At 36.3% G+C, this 16,574-nt stretch overlaps 1 protein-coding gene across 3 annotated transcripts in view; it reads right to left on the bottom strand.

Annotated features, from left to right (window-relative positions):
- The window catches only part of LOC133521118 (filamin-A), a 105,906-nt gene that overhangs the window by 66,407 nt on the left and 22,925 nt on the right, over positions 1-16,574 (bottom strand). For 2 of the 3 annotated variants that reach the window (XM_061855886.1, XM_061855905.1), the window contains exons 11-19: positions 12,681-12,862; positions 11,651-11,893; positions 10,100-10,220; positions 9,187-9,610; positions 8,753-8,925; positions 6,252-6,342; positions 4,666-4,831; positions 4,314-4,486; positions 2,796-2,887 (exon numbers count right to left, since the gene is read on the bottom strand). In XM_061855886.1, coding sequence (XP_061711870.1) covers positions 2,796-2,887; positions 4,314-4,486; positions 4,666-4,831; positions 6,252-6,342; positions 8,753-8,925; positions 9,187-9,610; positions 10,100-10,220; positions 11,651-11,893; positions 12,681-12,862 — 1,665 coding nt within the window. The remainder of the gene's footprint in view (positions 1-2,795; positions 2,888-4,313; positions 4,487-4,665; positions 4,832-6,251; positions 6,343-8,752; positions 8,926-9,186; positions 9,611-10,099; positions 10,221-11,650; positions 11,894-12,680; positions 12,863-16,574) is intronic. The other variant, XM_061855896.1, reaches the window with a different exon arrangement.

Genomic DNA, 16,574 nt, shown 5'->3' with positions numbered 1-16,574 from the left:
TAAGTACTACGATTAGTTAACTTAAATTACTAAGTAGGTAATATTCATCAGACTTGCTCGTAAACGGTGTTATTGTATGCCAGCATACTGAGGAATGAGCTAAATTATACCCACGGGCGGTAATAGTTTTTTTTTTAATTTTGTTATGCCCATGGGCTTTACTTGAGTTTTACTTTTAAAATATCGACGTTCATGATTTAATATTTTTGTTTATGTTTAAAACTATTATTAAATATTTGATTTATTTAACAGCCGTTAATAGTACATTACCTATATGATACAAGTGTGCTAAGTTGGTCATAACACAAGAGGTGATATTGTTCGCGCGAGCTGTAAGCGAGCGCGCAATAAGAAAGCCGATGTGGGTAATGACCAATGCCCACGCGTGCACGTTTTCCAACACCTCGCAAGTGTGTTGAAAAACGTCGTATGAACGTTTTTCAACACACTTGCGAGGAAAAAACAAAACTTATAAATTAGATTTTTTTGTCAAAACAGTAAAAGTACAATATTTAAAATGGTGGCTTACAGTTCTAACATCGAATAATTGCACATTCATTAAAGTAAGCTACCAACACGTTTTCCAAGAAAGACTGGGCGTTTTTGCTGATTTTCCATTGAATAAAAGTTTCGTATGCCGCCAATTCTTTTTCACCCGATTTTGATGGTAAAAGGCTATCGTTCTCGGCTCTTGCGGACTCTTGCCTCAATTTTATGTTTACTTCATTTTCAATGCTTGAAAATGACATTTTCGTCAGTATATGAACTAAAAACATGCAAAACTATTCCAATTTTATGACAAATACGATAAATGGCTGGCACGTAGTTTTGTTTTACGCACGACTCCAATGCGCGCGAAAGGCAAAGGAGCGAACGAAATCGACAAACAGCCAATTATAAAAATGTAAAAAGCTAATATTTTCGTATTTCTATTCGACGGATGGAGATCAAATCGATACAATGATATGTTTATTCATTAATGTAATTTATAAGATAATTTAATCTATAAAATTATGTTTGGTGTGATAAAACCCCTTTGAACGAACATTTGTAACCTAATAGTTGGTTAATAAAAAAAAAAAATACTCGACCAAATTAAGAAGGCTCCGTTTCCATGCATATTATTAGCAATCAGTTACCTTCTTAAATGTGTCCGATAATATAATGAAAGCACGAGTGTTATAATATGCTGAAAAAGCACGCGTGTTTAATATCTAGGATTATGAGCCATAAATCGGTGGAATAAAAATGTCGTTTTGAGCAAGTGTGTTGAAAAAATATTTTACCACATTTTTCAACCTGTCAAAAATAACATTATGGCGGAGGTTTTAAATGTCACCGTATTTAGAATTATTTCGCGTAAAATTTAGTTTTTGTACTCACAAGTGTGATGAAACACATTGTCAGTGCCACGGGCGGTACAAGAATTATGGACTCGTGTTAATTAAGCCCTGACCTTCGGCTTCGGGCGTTGTAAATTCTTATTTACCGCCCTTGATACTCAATGTACTAATATTGGCTTCCATTGTAGGTATTTACTCTCTAGCAAGTGTTATTATAACAGTGTGTATCTTACTGAAAATATTGACACTGTAAACTTGAGTTGATCAACTCTCGTTAAAAATATTATTTTGGTCATATCTGCCTTATTACACAATGTATTAATTTGTTTTTCCCATCACGGAACAATGGTATTTCAGACCATTGAGACGCGGAAACCAACACGTAGATGCCTTTTTGGCATTTTAATGGTAAAAAATCCTTTAACCCGCTTGTCATATCAATGTGGTTCAGTGAAGGGGATGGACTGAAGATCAGCGCTGCGCAGTCAATTTGTTATGAAATGACTGAGCCTGTTCCTTTTGCCGCACATACCAATTTTTTATATTATTGTACTTTGTAACCTATCTGATTTTTTTTATTGTGTGGCAATAAATGGTTTCTTATTCTTTCTTATTCTAATGAAATGAAAGGGAAACACTGTTATTAAGATTATTATTACTACAGGCGATATTTAAGCACCGAAAATTATGAAGAGCATTATACTATTGAGAAACTGTTTTGTTAAAGATACAATTGCACGCTTAAGCGATCCCTTTTCCGAGGATGACAGAATAATAGAGCACTCAGGATAGCGTTTCGAAGAAAATATGAACAACAAACAGGAGATATATTTTTACCGTCTATTCACAGCCTTATTATTTTGAATTATTGGAATATTTGTTTTGATATTGAACAATAAAGCTTTGATTGTTCAGGTGCGACACTGTTTTTTAGAAAGTATAGTTGGAACAAATTCAAGGAATAACAACGGTTCCTATTAAATCTCTCACCTATGTCGGTGTAACGATGCTCATTGTACATTGTATACCTATTTTCACATAACCAAATACACCATATAAAGTAAATTTCATAACCAACCTATGTAAATGTAACTAAATTAAAAATCATATCTAAAAACCTATTTCTAAAGTTGGCTCCTGACACGTGGTGCCGATGCTGCTAGTATTTTCCCACTGAATCACAATTTAATGCTTATGAATTAAGCCTGGAAGCTGCCACCTCTATTTTGTCACCACATTGACTAGCTGTTTGGGCAAATTTGAACAGACCTTGTGCCGCTGGACCCCACGGACCGAGGGTGGCGTAACCGTGTATATAAGTACGTGTATCAAAATTACCTCTTGTCATAATATGTATTAATGGACAATAGAGAATAGAATATAACATTAACATATTTATTAAGGTTGTAAGTTTTAACGGTGCGTGACTTAATTACTTTTTTATTTACCTACCGATAAACTCTATGAATCTGTCGACTGTTCCATTGAGTGTTGGTTGTACTTGAATTTCTTGAGCTCCTCTATTGTTTTCCCTTTCAATTGGTCTGAAACAAAATATCATTATGGTCTAAATAAGTAAATAAATAAATACATATATATAGGTATATGGAGACAATCTGACACAGATCGACCTGGGTACTAGGAGACGATATAAATACGTACTCGTATAAAGATAAATACATACATATAAATATCAAATACCCATGACTCAGGAACAAATATCTGTGTTCATCACACAAATAAATGCCCTTCCGCTATTCGAACCCGGAACCATCGGCTTCACTACCCACTAGACCCGTTTTCTAAAAGAAAAATACAAAAATCTATTTAGTACATTTTCAATAACGTTACAATACATAACTAAGAGTAAAGTGTAAAATAGTTGTTATTTTATATTACACAAGCTTCGTATGCGCGAGATTATGATGTTTGAAAACTTTCCTATGTCCTTCCTCGCGGCTAAAGCTATGTCCATACCACGCGTCATCTAAATATGTAGTTCAACGGTTTAATTATAATACTTACTTCAAACACATCAGTTGTTATATACAAAAGGAAAATATTTTATTTATTAATTATTGAAATTGGTGATCTTAAAAAAAGGTTAATTTTTAACGCAACGTTTTCATATATTTCGATAAATTACATAACTTTTATCTCGTTTGGATGAGTTATATTTTAGATTACTATTTTGGACATGTCTGTGTTCTTATGTGTTTACTAGTATATACATTTATGGCGTCAGTGGTCAAATATAATTAAAAAAAAACCAGAGGTTTTGCAATCTTATAAGCGTATAAGATTAGGTAGAAGGTCGTAGCTAAGAAAATAATGAATGGACTAGTTGGAAACTACTTAAATGTTGTAAACTATTTACAAATATTAAGCATGACCATTAACGATTACAGTAATGTATTTATGTAGGTAATACGAAAATGTTAAATGGAGGCAAATTTATTTAATTTATTTTGATAATGTTATCTAAATATTTAATTTTATTTTCATTTACAACGTTGCTTTTTTCGGCGTTTCTCTGGAATGAATATAGTATGAAATCAAGGTACGTGTTAAATTATGTCGTTACATTAATACGATCCTTTTGATTAAATCGCAAGAGATTATAACATGAATTAACTCATTTAACTATTATACACAATTTACTGACCTGGGTGCTCAGCCAATGTGCCAATCGTTAACGCTCCATAGCGTAGCGTAGGTAGTCATCTCTCGCTATCAGTCTTCCATATTAGTGCAACAGTGACAGTTGCGTTTCGCTCACTACGCCGTAAACGATTGGCACGTTGGCTTCGCACCCTGAATATACTTATCTATAGGTAATTTAATGATCCTGTTTTCCAATAAAGATTTTGATTAAGTATCTAACCGTTCTCTAAGGAACTGTTAAGCTATATACTATTATTATAGTGTTAGTAGAGGAGGCGTTGTTAAAATATGAGGATCAGCGCTCACCTGAAACGAGCGTGTGCCGCGTCGGTTTCAGAGTGGGCCCCCCCGGTAGGGTCGCGGGGGGGCCTATTGGATAAAAAAGACTGCTGTTGTTGTTGTTGTTTCTCTTCCACACTGCTGTAGGAAGAGTCGCGCGCGACGTATGTACTCTCCCGTACTTCGCGCTTGAATTCCTGCTACAAGACGATTGTTGCACATTAATATTAGCGTCATTCCCATCCCATTATAATAGAGAGGTAACTATTATTAAGCATTTCGTTTAGACAGCTGGTCAGCTACTGTTTTCAAGGCAGGCAATGTTTGGCATGGTAGGGTAATGTTGAGGAAGTAATAGTACTTTATAAATCTCACTCACCCGAGACGTGTACGTATCGGACTCGTCGTCGGCGAGTCGGTCTAGCTGTCTATTAAATGAGCTGCGCGACATGTCGCCGAATTTGTTGAGTTGCGTGTTGCGCTTGGTCTCGCGTTCCAGCGTACTCTGTCCGGCGTACCGCTCCGATGGAACAGCCGGCTCCAGGCTGTTGAAATAAAAAGTTATATAACACACATGACAGTTACTGTCGCATGGTATGACGTCGATTACATCCAAACTATATTATATGAAACACAGTCAATAACAAGTAAAAAGATTTATCAAACCCATTAAGAGAGCTACCAAAAAGGGATTTATTTCCTATAACCTAAAAACGGCATAACTGGTCATGCTTGCGATAATGTTCATTAATGTCTAATTAAATGCGCTGCCGCCACGGCGCCACCGCCGCCTGTCGCGTGGCTGCGTGCGCGCACCCGCCAGGCTGACAACGCGCCTACGCCCCAGGCACTGGCCCTTTTTAATGTGATGGCTACTGAGGGTCATGAAGTTGATAAAAAACCAATTGAAATAGCTACTGCTAAAATTATAACCTTTCTTTTTGTATTTGGCGTAGTTTAGAAACCCATAATAACAACTATGTACCGCGCCACAACAGTTGGTTCTGATACCACATATTTTGAGTCCTGACACTTCCTCACTCGACTTAGGCAGAGCAAAAGGAAATGACAAATAAAACCGTTTTGATCAATGACGTGCCAATTGCTTCCTCGATATGTTCGGGTGATAGTTATAAGCTCCTATTCTGAGTTGCAAATAGGGGGATGTTTCATATGAGGATAAACCCCAGTCTAGTTATAATTACCCGATAAAAACAAAGTATGTAAGTACGTAAATATTATTTCAAGTACATATCGTGCGACAACCCACCTACCTACTTTCCGTACTTGTATCGTAAATAGTAATTATTGTGCACCATAAAGTTAATTAATACCTTTATGGCAAAAAATAATTTTTGGTACATGCTTTTATCGCTGACTGTACTTTTCTTTTGACAGGTAACTAATACTCATCGAGATAATTGTAACAACCTCAAACACAATTAGTTTGCGTTGTTTTGCTACCTTCTCTCTCCATATGATAATATTGCATTGTCATCCGACTTAAATAACTATGTATGCATAATTTCAGCTCAATCGGAAAATCAGGAAGCGCGTCAAAAGCTTCCAAGATTTGAGCCACACCAACCAACTTAGGGCCGCTTGCACCACTCAAAGGGTTAGCCACTAACTCGGAGTTAACCGTTAGGTACACAGGGTTAAATTGTATTGGTAACTCCGGGATCAACCGATTAACCCCGAGTTAGTGGTTATGGCTAACCCTGGATGGCGCATGAGGCCCTAACATACATACCTACATACTAACAGGACAAGTTAAATAAAAGCTTGTAAAATATACAAAAAAACTAAAAAGCGATCTCTTCCAGACAACCTTTGTGTAGCATTAAAATTAAGTACTAACAACTTTGAACGGGTAGTGCCGATATACTCGTACATGAAACAAACAATCTGAAGACACAAATTGTTTGAAATACTTAATTTTTTATTTATATTGTCAAATCTTACCTGTTGGCACTGAGCATTTGTCTAGTTTTCTCAAGTGAATCCCATGAATCTCTTCTTGTATGATGCGATCTCCCTCCAGGGTCTCCCGAACCTAAAGCATTTTTTTATTAGATTTTTTTTTATAATACCGAAGTATCCTAAACGAAGGTAATGAAATGGATATTTATTTATACAGAAGACGGCTTTTAACAATTTTGCTAAAATTACCATCAGCCCAGTCCCAATATGTACTTTGTAACAGGCTTTCCTCGAACCAACGGTGTTAGAGTTAGACCAAGATAAGTCTAGGATTTGGTCTCATGCTGACCGACACTCAATTTATTATCTACTTACAACCTACATATTTGCTACAAAATCATCTATATTGATAAGTCAAAATTATGGACCAAAAACAGGCATTTAAGCAAACTCAACATTATTTATTATTAGATTTTGCCTGCGTCTTCGTCTGCGTGGGATGATGATGATGTTGGATAAAGTGCTATGTCCTTTCTCGGGTCTCAAATCTATCTCCATATCTAATATCATCTCAATCGGTTTACCGGTTTAAGCGGGAAGACGTAACAAGTACACATACAGACAGAGTTACTTTCGCAGTTTAATGTTATATAGTAGAGATTCGATCAATCCTAGCAATGCCAATTCAAATAAATATGAATATGAAAAGAAATCCAAATAAAAAAACTTCATGGACTTAGATGGAAAATTGAAATTAGAGATCTTTTCTGCAAGGAGCAAGGTCTAAGCGATTTAAAATTAAAAGAACAATATCTATAAAATACCTGTTTACATATGTAATGTTAATGACATTAATTACATTATAATCCATCACATGAATATGTAATTCAATAAGACAAGCGTACACGAAAAAAAAAACGTTTGAAAAATAAAACTCTCAATGCCCAAAAGATCACTTATGGAATTTATGGAAATTGTATGTGGCCCAGAGCTCATGAATAGTTAGTAGCCTCAGTGTACCGAGTTGAATTTGATTGTAAACATGAATGGACCTAGACTACGAGCCGTTCCTGTCGTACCGAATGCAGCGCAGTTGCGGCCGTGGTCAGTTAGTTAATTGTCAGTTAGTTAATTTTGCCAGCTGACCGCAACACCCTTACGTCACTTAACCAAGTTTGGTAACCAGTAGTGTTATGCCTGTTACGCTGCACAGCGTAGCTTTAACGGCAACTTTGAGGGTTACATTATCAAACAAGACCCCATGTCCATCAGCCTCTATGTTATCATCTTTAGAAAAATTTCACGCTTTTTATAGAAAAAATATTTCTTCAAACAACAAAAAAACAAAGCAATAACATTAAAATCCCAACTTTATGGATCCTTTGGAAAGCCTGAGGGCCTACCGCGAAAATCTAAAATCTAAATTTCGTTATCTACTTCTTTATGACACTTGCACATTTGAGCGATAGAGAAGCAGATAACCCAGTTTCGATTTTCAATTTTCGTGGTTGAATTAGAGATGGGTAGGGGTGACCCGATAAATACCCGTATTTACTCATTTCGGTGGGTAAAAACGAATGCTAAGAAAAAAATAAGAAAGTGAGATTTAAGAACTAAATTGTTTTTATTGAAGTGTTAACGTATATTAACAATATTGCCATAACAAAAGCATATAGTACGCTTAATTTTTGAGAAAAAAAGGGAATCACCGGCGAGAGGCAATTTGTGATAACGCCTAGTTAACAGTTTTATTTTAAATAAGAAGGTATTTACTTTTAAAATATGGAACTTAAGTTCTATCGATGTTCTAAGCAAATAACTGCATTTCGCACAAAGATGCGTGTTTACGCTGCACTTACGACCCTTTTATTAAGGGTTTTTCAAAGAAAACTAAAAAATGGCTCAACCGATCATTTTCAAAGGTTTTTTTTGTACTTTGTTCTACGGCTAATCTCCCGACATTTTTTCATATATTTTTTTAACGTTGGTTCGCAAGTTATAGAGGGATTAAACATTATTTCGGCCTTTAAAAACGGTTTTTTTTCCAAAAGTATTCAATTGATCCAAAAAGTTTTTAGAAACATTCAAGTTATTTTCAAAGACCCATTTAATGATATGCAACATGTTCGTGGTTTCTGTTTTTTTTTGTGACATGTATTGAGTGCCCCCCTTAAAATATATATCTTACAATTTTGAGTACTTGATCCAGTAGAGGTTTACTAAATATACCTACATTTGAAATGTATATGCCCCTTTCAGCACTCTAAATAGTTTATACCCACCAATTCGGGTATAAACGAGTAAATACGGGAACGGGAACTGAGTATTTACTCAGTATTTACCCGTGAGTATTTACTTACTGCCCATCTCTAAGTAGAATTATTTATTTCGTATATTTGAATTTACCAAAACCAATATTAATGGATGGAATGAGAGAATGAAAGCATCTCTGCGGGCACATCGAAATGGCTAAAATAAAGTGCAACCACTTAGTGTGTATATAATAGACAATGATAATAATGAGGTGTGTATATAATGAATACTTGGGCTGCCTAGTCTTCTCGTGTGGTCAGCATCCAGCGAGGAAAAAGGGCTGCTTTGATCCAGATTGTCTTGTGAGCCACTGTAGGAGCTATACATCTTGTAGTTGCTTCGCTTTTCCACCACGCGTTTAGTTGTCGTCACTGGGCTGTAATGCTCCGTGGGACTGCTCACTCTGATATACAAAATAAAACAATTAAATATCAATTTCAATCGTGCCAGTAATGCATGCTATGTTATTTAAATACGTAGTAGGTATTTATTTACATAATCAAAACCTCTATCTAAAGTTTCTAGTGTCAAGCTGGGCCTCGGAAATAGCCTATGTAACATGAATAATCCTTTAGAATCTAGTCCTACCGGAATCTACATCGTATAGGTAGTATAATGGAATATGCATAATGCAGTATCAAATCGTCATTAGTAAACATCATACCTGTTAATCGGACTCGAAGTGCGGTTAAGCGGACTGTCCTTCCTCGCCAGCGGACTGGCCGTGCGCCCGATAGGGCTGGTAGCGCGGTACGGGCTCGTGGCACGATACGGACTGGTTGACCTGTTCACATCAAGTCGAGATCCATTTCCAAGGTGCTTCGTTGTTATTGGGCTCGTTGTTCTATTTTTCGGACTTTCCGTTTCATATCTAGCGCTGTCTTTTCTCATATTCCTCGATGTTGAGTATGTAGAATCTACTACATCGTAGCTTTTTTCTTTAAGGTCCGGGCTAAAGGAAGCCTTGTAGTAATCTGTCGAATCACGTCTTTCTTCGCGACGATCAAATGAACTGGTGTTGTATTTCGTTGCGTTTTTTTCGTAGAAGTTATAATTGTTGAGAGGGCTTTCTGATCTTATTCTCGAAACTAAAATGAGAAAAACGGTACAGCGGATAAATTTTACATTAAAAATGCAAAGCGTGATGAAAAGCTATATTTTTGGTATGTTATTCTGAATGTTCGAAAAAATTTGAAACTATGTTTTGCAAGCAAAGAAAAGTTCTGTTCCCTGCGTAGTTTGCAAAAAACTCCAAAATTTGCATTGCAGTTTTCATAAAAAAAAAACAATGGGTTTCCTGTCATGACTTGCTTAAACTTGGAGCAATTTAAGCGTACCCGTAGCATATGTCCTATGTTCTTGAGATAAAAAGCTTCAAAAAATGTATGTTTTACTTGACAAACATAGTTTTGCATTCCTCCAAGGACTCCAAATAACATAGCAAAAATCGGTATTTTTGCTATGTTATTTGGAGTCTTTACGCTGTACTTTACTTATAAGAGATATTTTTGTAAGATTTGACCGCTCTATAATAGATAGATACCACTTTTACTTTGAACTGGAACACATTTCATTACCTGGGCTCGAGATCCTTGCGTAGGAAGGACTCGCACTATCCCGTGGTTTCTTAGAACGCGAACCCACTCGGAACATGTGCGGAGAGCCGTGGACGTCGTACCCGTTAAAGTAAATATATAGCTGCAACAGGTTTATCAATATTAGTAAAAAAATAAAAGTTACGAACTTTGATTTGGAATCAACGTTGAATATATTTACAAAATCATATCATGGTTCAAGAGAAATTAGTAGTTATATGTTTTACAAGGGGGCAAAGTTGTTGTTTAATCGCTCGTACTAATATTAATACCCAAGCAAGCGAAAGACTCCAAAATTGAACCGGTTCGAGAAGTGGAATCTTTCTTCGTTGCGAGGGTTTCAAGGCACGAGGGTTAAACAAACTTTGACTCCGAGTGAAACCATTAATTTTCACTACACCAACGCGAGGAAAATACTAACCATGAAATACCAAAAAAATCACCCAAATTAAATCCAAATAAATGTAATATAAAATGTATCATTCAAAATTATCACTTAAAAGTCAATTCAACCAGCTAACATACGAACACAATTCAATATTTGCATGTGATTACTTTGCTTTATTTAGTTTCTCTCTTTCTCATTAGTTTATGAACAATCAAGAGGGCCTTTACCAGTTGGATGCTGAAAAAATGATTATCTATGTCCCAAGGTATGATTTGAGTCCAAAATAAAATGCTCGTGACTGGACTTCACTCTTGTACTAACGTGCGTACTTGTTAATACACAACGACTACTTCTAGAAAAACGACAGTTATACATCGTTCCAGAGTCTAATGATACACTAGAATATCACAGAATCAGAGATTCTAAACCCGTGAAGTTGTACAGCAAAATCAGTAAACCTCTTCGATTTGGATACAACAGTGAATGAATACAAAAGCTTCATTATCAATTATGTATATGACCGCGATCAGACTCGACTTCGTCAAACTTTCCATACATTTAGTATAGTTTTACAGAATTTAGACGCAGGGAAAAATCTGAAGAATGACCCAAAAGTAAATTGTTGACAGTAATGTCACCTGACATCGGACGTTCCTGATCCTGACCTATGCCTCTTTGGGTGTTGTATACGGAAACTTTATTTATTTATTGTATATGTGAAACTCGTTAAAATGATTGGTGCATAAATTGGCCGGAAATATTTTCTTCTTAGATATTTTACTGAGAACTTGAGAAGAAATTATATTTATGAAATGACATCCTTAAAATTGCATTATACATAACCATTTGTGGCTTTCCATCAAAGAAGACTTGAAACTATCCTTCTGTCTAGGTAATCTGATTCCACTTTTAGAATTACTCCACTAATTCCACTTAGAGAATAATTATGGAATCGATTGCTTGCTCGGATATTAATCTTAGCACGAGCGGTTAAACAACAAATTTACCCCCTTGTAAAACAAATAACTATTTTAAATGAAATCTTTAGGTTTGGAGTGATTGTGACATAGATGCTTCTATTTTCATGATCATTTCTCATCGTACCTAAATAATCAACCCAATTTAAATTTTGTTAATATGCTTACCCTATGTTTTCCTGGAGCTTTAGGCATAAACGTAGCACGATACTTTGTAGCAGAGAGCTTCTCGAGAGCGCACATGACGCTGCGTTTATCGTGGACGATGTCAAGTTGCAGGTCGCCGCGTGCCCCGCAGCCGCTGGTATCTAGCTCGAATGAGTGCGGCTTCAGCGGCTCCGCGCCCTCCAGCGCCCCTGGGCTCAGCCGCACACCGCCCGGCTCGAACACGTCACAGGTGAAAGGACCTCCCTAAATATCAAATCAATCAAACGTCGAATACAATTCAGTTCAGAGATTCAACATCATAACCTTAGAGATCGATAGGACAAAGAATGCTACGACACAACAGGGGACATCTCTGCCACAATTATCAACCTGCCGTCGACACACTGACATCCAGACAATTTCGTTCTAAGGATACAAACGGCTGATGGTGGATGGATTGAGAAGTAGCGGTGTCGAACGATTATGAACAATAAGCTTAACATATAATTATAGTACATTGTGCAACGTGGGGGGTAAGTAAAATTTTGGATAATTAAAGACGAATTAAAGACCCGAGTTTGCAATATTCTTACTCCCGAAGTTACACACAATGTTTTTCATCACACTTGTGAAGAAAAAACTAATTTTTAAACGAAATAATTCTTAAATACGGTGACATATCAAACATTCGTTCGCCATTTTGTAATTTCTTGACAGGTTAGCATCGAGGGCACAGACCTATTCGGCATTCAGCCACGATTGAAAATTATGTCAAAATATTTTAAACGGCTGTTAAATCAATCAAATTATTTCATTTTAAACATAAACAAAACGTCAGTATTTTAAAAGTATAACTCATTTATGCTACTTGGTTTGTATGAATAAGTGACATAATAATAATAAAACAGATATAACTCCCTGGGGAGTTATAACTTTTTTCACAATCCATAACTCCCGTGGGAACAAAATAGGCCTTTGTCCTTCAGTACACCTGCATGAAATAAAAACATCACACGAGCAAGTGTGATGAAAATAAATATTTTCGCCTCACTTGAATATGATCTCCCTTGTACGTAATAGCAATCGTCCAAGTGCCAGCTTCATCCGGCTGGAAGGTAGCACTCGAGGCCGTGGTACCGGGTGCGGACGGCGGCGGATGCCGCGGCTCCAGCGCCAAAGCGCGCCCGCTCGGTGAATGCGCCGTCACGTCTATGTCCTCTCGCCGCGGAGCTCCTATAAGGTAGTAAGATATTACAGGTAGGGAGTGCTCTCGGTACTGATTTTCTATACAAATACAGATCCAGATCCGGGACATCCCGGTTCTCACCATACAAACTCAGTACCGGAAGCATTCCCTAATTACAGGTAAACCAGCACTGCTAGTAGCACAGCAACCGAAAATCGCTTACTTATGCCTATACTTGGCGTAAGTGAGAGATGACTGGAATGCCGTCGATGACTTTTAGTGACCTATCCTCTCCCTAACAGGCAAAGACGTACTCTAACTATACATACTATGTAAGTAATGTAATGTTTAATGGATCTGCAGGCACGGTAGTGCCCTCGCCAAGACGAGGTAAGCGAAGCGCAAGAGCGCTATCTACCATTTTTCAAAGCACTTCGTCGTTTTTTGAACCCTCATAACGTGGGTCTGGATTATGACAGAAAACAAATTTCTCGGGATATAATGTGATTAGTGGACTTATTAACCATAAACAATTTCAATTGCATAGTTCTCATACTTTAAATTTTATTCATATCTAAAAAAACCCGATTTCATCACTGACTCACTCACTCACTGATGATCATCAAAACCTTTAGTGTACTTCCCGAAGTCCTAGGAAGCTGAAATTTGTGTATGCACGATAGTACACAAACAACAACAAAAATTCAAAAACTTCAAATTTTATGCCCCTAAGGGGGTGAAAAGGGAAGGTGGAATTTTGTAATCAATAACCGCTGAACTGATTTAATTGAAATTTGGTATGTAGATAGTTTTTATTCATGGGGAAGGATATTAAATAGTTTTAAACCCCAAAATTACCTCGTAAGAGTGAAAAGGGGGAGGTAAAGGGCGTTAGGGGGAAAAGGGGGTTGAAGTATAAAAAATGCCCCCAGATACGTTATTCAGGATTTAAATAGTAAATCTACCCTTTAAATTAGGAGATGGAAAATTGTCATAAGCTACTTACAAAAAGAAGTGAAATCCCATCAAAAACATTTACGTGTAAAATGTTGCCAAGATGAAACCATAACGCTCGCGCTGTTAAAATTTTATCAGGGAGCCATATATTTTGACTAAGGTGTAGAGTGTTTGAAGTTAGGGTTTGTAGAGTTAGAAGCTTGGCTCTACAAGAAATCTAAAAACTTTAAAGTGCGAGCCTTATGGTTTCGTCTTGGCAACATTTTACATGAAAATGTTTTTGTTGGGATATATTTGTACAAAAAAGCCAGAATTTATTCGAATTACAAGGAAACAAAGGATAAGGCGCGCCGCGCAAAATCTTGTGACTATGATCTTTGGACATCGTGCAACTCGCTCGACCTTTTATCTTAATTTATCAGAAAATATACCTAATTGTGTTTAATATTTTGCTCGCCCATTCATACAGCTGGTAAGCTATTTTGCACTAAAGTCATACTGCTATGGTATGCATGGTAATGATATACAACTGAAAATAAGTAAACCATAGGTAGACATTTTATTCGTGACTTTTTTTGATCAAGCTTACTTTAACATTTTAAGGTTTTGGTTAGTGTATAATCTGCTTTCCGTGTGAATGGTTTAATAACCCTTGATTAAAACGTATAAAACTATAACTATTCCTTAGTCTCCTCTTAAGCCGAACATATAAGAGACGGCACAAACAGGTGAAAAGAATTTAATACGAACTCGCATTAACCTCATAAACCTCACCTGCGATAAACCTCAGCCACATCTATATGTATTTGTAATTTATTTCGCAGTTTATAGAACAACCACAATGTTTATTAATTTTAAAACACCAGAACCTCTAGCAAATAATGGTTTAAAAAAAAGTCAAAATTTTTCCAAAAAGTTTTATATCAAATGATGAAATGATGAAAATTTCACCAACTTGAAAATTTACATCTAACAAACATTGATAACTCTTGTACATTCTGGAATTGGTTACTATTTGGACCAGTAATGTGCGGAAATTGTCATTGCAGAAAACAAATATCAGCAAGATCAAACATGGGCTAGGGCTCACGTTAGACTGTGACCACGCTAACTTACCACAACATTGACAGTAAAAACGCATACCCGTATAAATTCCATGCTTGACGTAGCACTTTGAATGAAAACTTAGGGTGGTCCGACTCTACCTCTTCAATATTTTACCTTCTCTAGCCTCGTCTTGAGGTTTGCACAAAATGCTCATAGCCAATATAGACAAACTGCTAGCGCGCTTATTTTACATCAAAACTCTGACTTAAGTAACTTAGGTATACCGAAGAGTTCATATAAATTCCTGATAAAATGAGTGCATTTTCACTGTAGAATGTCTACAATATTTTGTGCTGTATGTAATGTTTTATTAAAATACTGGAGGTTAGGTTAGGTTAGGTAAGTTAAATCTATAGTGACCACAAATCTTAAATCTCTATTTACGTAGAAATTTACTTAAATATGATTACATTACAAACTCATATAGGGACCGTGCGCGTTGGAGGGTCTGCCATCTTGTGGCCTGAATTGGAACCATAAACATGTACATTTGCACGTCACGTGTTTTCTTGTGCATAGTAGGTTCTGCCATCTTGTGGGCTACATCGGAACAATAAACATCATATTTACGCCTCGTGCCAAAAATCTGTCGGCTCCTGTGCTGCCTCCTACAGTTCATGCACGCTCCCTATAGGCTGAAATAAGTAATCATTATCAATCGAGACGTAACTTGAAAAAAAAAAATGCTATGCTTTAAAAAGCGTTATAGGTTTGTTGCTACAGATTACTATTGCTTAATCTGTTTATTTCACCTAAAACCTAAGTACCAAGTAAGTAGTATAATTAATTTATTTGTATTAGGTTTTACACCATTGGATCTCATGTCACTCCCTTGGTGCTACTCATTCAGATAGTTACAAAATCACCAAACTTACGACTGCATGAAGATCTACGTTGATAAAACGTATTATATTCATTGATGATATGAGTAGGTAATACTTGCGAAGAGCCTTAGTAGGTATTTAACATGTAAACGTATACCAATTAACAAGCATTTTCTTTGTTCAATTAAGTATTAAGTTTATAATGAATTTTATGAATAATATATCCTCAAGCTCATAGGGCTTACTAATTAAACTTGCAGCGGTGATCAAAGGAACAAACGTGGAACAAACTCTGCCCGCATGGGTTGCATAGGTAATTACATTCTTTCAATAATTCCCTTCAGCCTCCTTCCCATTGTTTTGAAACAGAGAGGAATATTTAAATAGGTATCACTATATATATATATGTATTATAGTTCATAAAAATGTTAGATATTTATGCTAAATAGTACTTCTTTATTACGTCTGTTCCCTTTATACCTGAACAGTCAGCAGCAAAATTAGCAAAATGGATAAGCTGATGGTAAAATTATTTGCAAACGTTTTTAAAGCGCCGTGAGATCAGTTCCTTCTCTGACGAGCGGACAGTCGTGGCGTGGGTGCTCGGGATCGCGGATTCCATTATTATTTTCAGTTACTTTTAACAAAAAAAGTAATTGATGAGCTCGATCAAATATTGAATAACGTAATTTTTTTTTTTAAATTGTCGCGCTATTAGACAGTTTTTATGAGAATATAATTACAAATTATTAATCTTGTGGTTTAGACCTATGTTCGTATGTTCGTTATGTTTTTTCTCTATCGAGCGAATTTTTTTTCATCTCATTTCGAATCTGTTAACTTATAATCTACTCGACAAGTTCAAAATGGT

This window comes from Cydia pomonella, chromosome 1, assembly GCF_033807575.1.
Source record: "Cydia pomonella isolate Wapato2018A chromosome 1, ilCydPomo1, whole genome shotgun sequence".
NCBI lineage: Eukaryota > Metazoa > Arthropoda > Insecta > Lepidoptera > Tortricidae > Cydia > Cydia pomonella.
This window is presented reverse-complemented; position numbering and strand designations above follow the sequence as displayed.